Below are 8,608 nucleotides of genomic sequence, written 5' to 3' on the forward strand. Positions count from 1 at the left end.
CCCCATATCACTGCTTAGAGAAGATCCTCTAAATTGGACCTTCTCTAATGGAAAAAAATAACATCTATTGTATTTGCACCATGCTACATGTTTGGGTGTTTGTGTTAAAGCAGTTTAACAAGGTGTGTTAACACCTTAACAATTAGACTCATAGATGAAAAACTCGGTAAGAATGAGTCACTCATCAATGTAAACATGAGGCGCGACCAGGGCTTGTCCTAAATCTGCTTGATACATAGTGTTCACGGCATTCTGATCACTTAACCAGAAGTACAAGCTTGAAAGGAAATTTAGAACACTTCCCTCACCTAAAGTTTGTGGCTGGTTCAAATGGTCTGAAGAAAGGAAGTGGTAAACCCTAGAGAGGGGTGGTTAGGAGCCTGCACTCTGGAACAGGACTACCCTGATTTCACAAACAGCACCACCACTCATTAGCTGTGACCTTGGGCAGGTTGCTTAACCTCTTTGTACTCATGTTGGTCCACCTGTTCTTTGAAACTTTCTGTATAAACCCTTTAACCCAGTAATTCCTCCTCCAAGAATTTCACTTACAGATAAAGGTGTCCACAGGCCCAACAAAAGCTAACTACAAAGATGGTCACTGAGTCTCTGTTTCTAGTAGTAAAAGAAGGGAAACGACCCATCAATAAGGAGTTAGTTAAATTTAACAGTGTCCCCATGGCAAGAGGCAGTATGCAGCTGTCACGAAGAATGTCACAGCTCTGCACTTTGTGATATAGAATAATCACCGAGATGGCTTGTTAAGTGAAAATAAAAAAAAGAACCAAGATGTACATGGTGTGTATCCTACACTATAAACTACAGCATGCTCCTGTTTGCGTGGAAAAGGGAAGGCACACACTTACAACTTGTACACACACAGAATAGCTCTGGAACAATGCAGCAGAAATTGCAGCTGCCTCTAGGAGGAGGCCTGGGGTCTAAGGTAGGAGAGATGTACTTTTTCCCACACACCCTTTTTTACTATTTGAATTTTTGTTACCATGTGCATGTATTACTTTTTTCAAACACAGTTTAAAATTGTTTGAATATTAAAAACACATAGGCATGCCTAGGACAAATATGAACACAGTACTCAATAAATGCTGGTTGATTTTTCTTTTTTTTTAAGTGAAAGAAAAAATACCTAGAGTACAGATGCTGTTTCCAGGGCAACTAGCAAATGCTGCCTACAGGCTCCTGCTGTGCACACAGAGGGTGTGCATGGGGGTTGGAGCGTGGCTGAGTTCTAGAGCTTCCTGGGTTGGCATTTCAGTATCACTACAGACCCGCTGGGCAACTCTGGGCAAGTTACTCTACCTCTCTGTGCCTTTGTTTCCTCACCTGTAAAAGAGGGTTAGTCGGAGTCATTGCTTGAGAGGATGCAGGACTAAATGACATCCAGACCTAGCCCAAGACCACCTCCACAATTTACATTTTCTCAGGAGAAAACGGCTGAGATTTTCATTAATCAGGCTTTATAGAATTTGTTTCTTGCATCAAACTTTTTTTTTTTTTTTGGTGGGGGCAGGGGCAATGCCTATTTAAGAAACACCTCCACAAGCAGCATAATATTTTAAAGAAAAGGATGTGTAGAAAACCTCAACTTACATTCCAAACACCATAGGTAGAATGTCAAGCAAGTAGAAACACCTGAACGTCAACAAAGGGCAGCAGCGCAGCTAAAGACTGTGCACAAAGCAACCGTTTGTGAACAACCTATGTATGGTTTGGCCATCTGGAGGTGACCTCTTATGCATTTTACATCGAACAGGATTGGTTGTTCATTATACACAGGTATCTTCCTGTGTTTTCATTGTGCTTTTGGAAAATGTTGAGGGTTTTAGGTTGTTGTGCAATGGGCTGTTACAATTTTCCCATATGAAATACTGAGACCCAGGGTTAGTGTCGTCATGCAGAATGTCTGGCTTTCAGGAACTGATTACTGATGTTAAGTGGGAGAAATACATGTGCAGAGTACTCAGAAGAGCACTTGGACCACAGCAAATGCTCAACCAAAACAAAAAACCACACCCAGTGCCATCGAGTCGATTCCGACTCATAGCGACCCTATAGGACACGGTAGAACTGCCCCACAGAGTTTCCAAGGAGCACCTGGTAGATTCCAACTGCCCACCCTTTGGTTAGCAGCCGTAGCACTTAACCACTACTCCACCAGGGTTTTTTTGGCTATTATAAGTAGCAGGAGCAGCTCGTAACTTTAAAAACTGATGCCCTGAATACAAACCCAGGGCTACAAACAGGTGAGGAAAGGAACGTGGCTCTTCTTGCCTGGTTGCTAGAAGGCAGAATGTTGCCAGCTGCTTGGGAGAAGGTGATGGGCTAATTACAAGGTTGTGGGAAGTGGTTTGAAATAATTTGATTGCAGGATAATTTTTATAATTTAGAATGATAATTAAAGCGTATGAACCTTTCCTAATTACCCAGGTGGAAAGCCTTAGCCACAGGTCCCCCATATCGGGGGATCTTGTCATTCCCATAGCCCCACCACCCTGACCTCAATCAGGAGTCCTTCTGCACCTTCCTGGTCTCGCCACACTGCCCCCAATGAGTGCCATCAGCGCTGTAGATGAGGCTTGTGTCATAAGCCAAGGGGCTCAAGCTCTGCTTTCTTTTGGCAAAAAAGCCCTGTTGCAATATCAGTACCATCCAGCTGGGGTGTTCTTAATACACCTGAATATCCACCAACACTGTTGGGACCCTAGTTGTGGACTAACCCGAATCCACTGGCATCGGTTCGATTCTGACTCATAGCTACCTACAGGACAGAGAAGAGCTGGCCCATAGGGTTTTCAAGAAGTGGCTGGTGAATTTGAATTGCTGACTTTTTGGTTAGCAGCTGAGCTCTTAACCACTGCGCCACCAGAGTGGGAAATACTTCTCCCACAGATGCCAGTGAAACAACGATGACAGCCTGCACTGGGGAGTATGGGGAGACTCGTGTGCTGCTGGCCAGAATGCACATCACGACAAGCTCCCCACGGTAACCTGGGGACATGCATTCAAAGCCTTCGTGTGCTCTCTCCTCTTCAACCCAGCAATTCTGCTTCCAGAATTTCAGCCGAATGAAATAGTCAAGAATGTGCGGAATAATGTAGCCACAAGAACACATTCAGATATATGAAAATGGGGGTCCAGTTTATGCTATTTTATAACCTCAGCAATGCGATGTCTTTCCATGTCATGATATGATCTTCCGCTACATAATTTTTAATGTCTTTTCACTGAATTAGCCCATCAAAGCCAATATATGCAGTTCCCTGCTGTTGGACAGGAAACTCTGGTGGCATAGTGGTTAAGTGCTACAGCTGCTAACCAAAGGTCAGCAGTTTGAAACCACCAGGCACTCCTTGGAAACTCTACTCTAGGCAGTTCTACTCTGTCCTATAGGGTAGCTGTGAGTTGGAATCGACTCAACAGCAACGAGTTTTTTTTTTTTTAGTTTATTGTTGGACATGTTCTATTTTTAAAAGCAAAAATTGGAAGCAACCTAAATGTCCAATAATAGGAGACTTGTTAAAGCTACACAAAGGATGATCCTATATTTACACACACACACACACACACACACACACACACGAAGTCTGTGCACCAAAACGACCAAGGTGGTTTGCTCACAGATGATTTTTTTCCCATTTTGCTTATATTTAAGTAATATATATTTATTTCTACAATACTTTTCTACAATAACTATATATTCCTTAAAACATTTTCATGATTATTTTTAATTTCCTTCCCTGGTGGCATAGTGGTTAAAGCACTCAGCTGCTAAAAGAAAGGTCGGTGGTTGGAACCCACCAGTGGCTCTGTGGGAGAAAAGATGTGGCAGTCGGCTTCCGTAAAGATTAGTCTTGGAAACCCTATGAGGCAGTTCTACTCTGTCCTGTAGGGTCATCATGAGTCAGAATGGACTCAAGGGCAATGAACAGTTGACAGCCAGGCCAGGGAGAGACCCCAAAGGAGCGCTGTATGGGAGAGGCACAGCTGTCACAACTGTCACAGATGAAACGGCTGCATCTGAGGTAAACCCTGAGTTGGGCACCCGGGCACACCTCTGTGACTATGACTGGCAGAGCAGCAGTCTCCTCTGACTTCCAAGTCATGTAAATCTGTGGCTGTGCGGGGGCGGGGGAAATGTGGGGGCGGTACAGACTCATCAGTCCTGCCAGTTATACATTCCACACAACAGCTGGCAGCTCCTCATTTGAACCTAAAGAACGATGAACCCACATTCTCACTCAGGGTGAGTGAACAGGTCATCTGATTAGTCTGCTCACATTTTTGGCAAGAAACAATGGTGGCAAGAATGGGGTCACCGACCCAGGCTCTTGTAACTGAGTGCTTCTTGGAAAGCAGCTAAGTGAGGTTTAACAAGGCTATGATTCCAATATAACCATCACTCCTGGAAACAGGAGACCTGTGGGAATACCAAACTCATATAAACACATCACAGTAAGATGCAATCTTTCCTTTATTGTTCAGATAAGCAGCCATGTTGTTGTTAGGTGCCATCTAGTCAATTTTCAATTCATAGCGATTCCATGTGACAGAGCAGAACTGTCCCCACTGGGTGTTCTAGTGTGTAATCTTTATGAGAGCAGGTTGCCAGGTCTTTCCCCTGCAGAGTTGCTGGGTGGGTCCGAACCGCTAACCTTTAGGTTAGCAGCTGAGCACTTAACCCTGAGGCACCAGGGCTCCTCTAAGAGCCATACCAAGTTCATGTTCACTCTGCCGAGTCTTTGAAGAGAGTTCAGAAATTTATAAAACAAATCCACTGTGCCAGGACTCTGGCTTTCTCTACCCTTCCAGGAGAGACTCCAGTAACTTAGCAAAGGCCCACACCATTTAGATCTCCCCAAGACTCCAAGCAAACTAGGTGCTCTCGGCAACTGCCCCAGCTACAAAAGCATAAGCCCTCAGTCCAGCCTGACCTGGTAGCCTCATAAGACCAGCTCATGAGACTGGGAAGGAACCTGAGAAAGTGAAACAGGAAAGCTTCTAGGTTTACTTCTATTTATCCAATGAACCCATGAGGCTTGGCTCCATAGTCAAGGACTTCCTCCAAGAATGCAGGGACTCCATTGCACCTACCAAGAACCAAAATGGCAGCCTCCCCAGGCCACAGGGAGAAATCAGACATGTAACAACACAAGCTTAGGACAGGCTGTCATCCTTGTCAACATGAATGCCTTGATTTACACCATATTTTTACCAGAACAGATCCCAACTATTATCACAGACAACTGGAAACATCTCAAACAATTCCCAGAGCTTCATTACTGCTCCCAAATGTGGTGAACACACATTCTTTTCACTCTCTTCACTCACTTGAATCACTCTTTAACCTTAAACTTTTTTGGCCTTCAAAAGAAATTTTTAAAATTCAGCCCCCCAAAATTATAGTAAACAGGCAAGCAATGCTTTACACGAAGTCTTATACTTTCTATCTACAGTGCAGTAATATGTCACGTGATGGTGGCGAAAGGAACGAGGAAGCTTTCCTGATCTCAATGGTGGCACTCACTGGGACTGCGAAGTTCATCTCAACCATCTTAGTTTTATTCCTTAACTTAATTCACTCTAATTTATCTATCCAGCAAACACAAACCCTCCCTCAGGTGCAGCAAAGGGCATCAAAGACCCGACACTCCCTATTTAAAACCCACAAAACCCGTAACAGTCTTAGGTAAGGCCTCAAACCAAGTTCTAACATGAAGAAAAATGGTTATTTACTACGTTCTAATAATTCCAGGGCGCCCGGGCACCTCCTCGCTGGCACAGGCATCTGGGACACAGTGGCCCCCTGGTCCCCAACTAGAACAACTCTCGATTCACAAACATCCCTGGTAAGATCCCCTACTGCCGTCAAAGTCCACCAAACACAAGCGTGAGCGGCGAGGGGCTGTCCAGCCTCAGCGGCGCAGACGCCTAGGGACATTCTCCCAGCTGGCGCTTTCATTTTCGAACTTAAGGAGAGCCGGAATGAGGCGTGCGGACCGGGAAAGGGGCGATCTGGAAAGAAATCGGAACGTCAAACGGTTTTCTGGCCTTTCTCTCTACCCAGGCGAAGGGGTGGGCCGGGAGAAGAAAGCCACCTCCCCTGCACCGTGCCGGGGGACCCCAGAGAATCCCGGCAATGTCCCCGGGACGCCCGGCGCGCCACTTGGGACTGGGCTCACGGGCTCGGTCAGCGCGCGACCCTCTCCTCCTTCTCAGTCAGCGCCCAACTCCCGCTCGGGGACACTCTGACGTGCTGCGGCCTGCGCCCAGGCCGAGCTCGCCCGGAATCCAGGAGCGCACGGCCACCGCACCCGACGCCATGTGCCCAGAGCCAACAGTCCCGGGGATCCCGGGCCCTCGGGGTCCTCCGCGCTTCCTGCTTGCGCTGCCCCCGTCGGTGCCTCTGCACAGTCTGTCCCTCCGCACCCGTCCCTCCAGGCGCCAGATCCCCGGCCTCCTCGTTTACTCCGTGTCGCCCGCGCCCGACGACCCGCACTCACCGGCCCCGCGCGGGAGGCGCACCGCGCCCAGCAGCAGAAGCCCCAGCAGTGCGACTGTGACCCCGCATTCCAGGCCGGCCATGGCTCCGGGGCGCCTCGGCAGGGAAGGCGACTCTGGCTCGTGGCTCGGAGCGGCGGCGGCGGCGGCGGCGGGTGCCCAAGCCTGGCACCGGCCGCGCTGCGCTCCTCCACAACTGGCTCACCTGCGCGCGGGCGGGCGGGCGGCCCGGAACTCCGCCCAGAGCGCCAGGAGCGGAGCTGGCCCGGCCCGTCCCTTCTTTCCCTCTTCCTCCCCTTCCTGCCTCAGGGACCGCCTCTCCCCTTGGTGCGAGGCGCCAGGGGCAAAGTGGCCAGTTTCGGTCCACTGCTCACCCGCTGTGTTGGGGGGAATTTATCCCCACCTTTTTTTCCCCTGGCCTAGCCCTCCCTCCCAGGGCTGAGAGTGATCAGGTTTCTCCGTCCAAAGGCGCGAAGGTCGCTCTTAGAGGAAGCCAGTTCGTTTTCCCTTCGCTGACATAGGGCCGCTGTAAGTCGGAATCGACTCGACGGCACCTAACAACTGTGCGCTGCTCGTTTGGAGGGAAATCGTATTTGTGGATCATCCAAGCTCTACTTTGTCTTCTGTCTCCTGTGCTATATGACCAGGACTGGAGGCTCCCTGGACTTTAAAGGTCATGATGCGGCTACTCTTTGCTGAACTGTGAGCCCACAGCCCACTCCAGGCACTTCACCTACAGTATTTTTAGTGCTCACGGAAACCCTTCCGTATTTCAAGGGAAACAGACTTCCTGGGTTCTGCAACCTACCCAAGGTCACCAGGTAAGTTAGTAAATTACAGAGTCAGGATTTGACAGCCCAGGATGGCTTTCAACAAACACACAGTTGCTTTGTTTGATTTTTGAAGAACGAGTGAAGGAGTAAGTAAATGAATGCATGAGGATGGAAAGAACCAAGAGAAGAAACCTAAACAGCCCCACAAGGATCCCCTCCTTGGGTTGTGAGTGGAATGGAGGCAAACACTGGACTGTAAAGCCGGTGGGCTGGGCTCCATTTCCTCCTCCCAGTTGCAGATGGACAGCCTGTCTGGTTTCCCAGACCCTGTGGATTCTTATTTCACCCTGTAAACTACACATCAAGTTCAGGGTCAAAGGGCCACAGAGCGGGAGGGTGAGTGGTTCAGGAGCTTCCAGCCAGAAGAACTGGGTTCTGCTCAATGACTCCATAGCTACTCAGTAACATGCACCATGGGCAGCCAGTGGTCACCGAGACCAACCTGGGAGGGCAGGAACCAGAACCAAAGGAGCAGAACCAAGGAGCATCAACTTGCAGTCCAGCTTCAACTTCCATTTAATACCAGGGAGAACTGGGCCACTCTGGACCGCCCCCAACCCTCACTGTCACCAGGGCAGAGAAATCATCTCTTAGGAACTGCATCATCTTCCTTCTGTGTATCTTCAATGATGAGAATAAAGCAAACACTGCCCTCAGGAAGCCCACAGTCCAGCAGGAGAGGCAGAGCTGTGCACAGCTGGAGGTGTGACCCCACCCACGCCTCTGTCTGTGGAAGGACCCAGACTGTGAGCTAGAGGGAGTTTATCCTTGAGCCCACTTTCCTCATCAGGGCATATATAGGGGCAGCTGAGACCTAGAGAGAAGGAAGAGGATGAGAAAAGCTGAAAGGGCCTTGGGTCTCCTCACTAAATTGAGGGAAAATTCACCAAGGGAAAGAAATCTGGAGAAAAATATAAACCCTGTTAAAAAATGTTTGAAGTCCCTGGGTGCTGCAAATGGTTAACATACTTTGCTGCTACCCAAAAGGTTGGAGGTTTCAGTCCACCTGGAGGCACCTTGGAAGAAAGGCCTGGTGATCTATTTCTGAAAAATGAGCCACTAAAAATCCTGTGGAGTACTCTGACACACATGGGGTTGACATGAGTCAGAACTGACTCAATGGCAACTGGTTGGTTGTCTGTGAGAATGAGAGCAGGTGGTGCTTGTTTGCCTAATTCTAAGCAGGTACATTTATTCCAGCATCTTTTCCTAACATCTGTAACATCGTTATTTTCTGCTTACCATCATCATCATCA

At 48.4% G+C, this 8,608-nt stretch overlaps 1 protein-coding gene across 1 annotated transcript in view; it reads right to left on the reverse strand.

Moving 5' to 3' along the window:
* Positions 1-6,799, reverse strand: part of CDCP1 (CUB domain containing protein 1) — a 76,560-nt gene extending 69,761 nt beyond the window's left edge. Inside the window, exon 1 of the mRNA XM_049862440.1 lies at positions 6,522-6,799. Coding sequence (XP_049718397.1) covers positions 6,522-6,603 — 82 coding nt within the window. The 5' untranslated portion in view covers positions 6,604-6,799. The remainder of the gene's footprint in view (positions 1-6,521) is intronic.
* Positions 6,800-8,608: the final 1,809 nt, after the last annotated feature.

This window comes from Elephas maximus, chromosome 20 (assembly GCF_024166365.1).
Source record: "Elephas maximus indicus isolate mEleMax1 chromosome 20, mEleMax1 primary haplotype, whole genome shotgun sequence".
Classification (NCBI taxonomy): Eukaryota; Metazoa; Chordata; class Mammalia; order Proboscidea; family Elephantidae; genus Elephas; species Elephas maximus.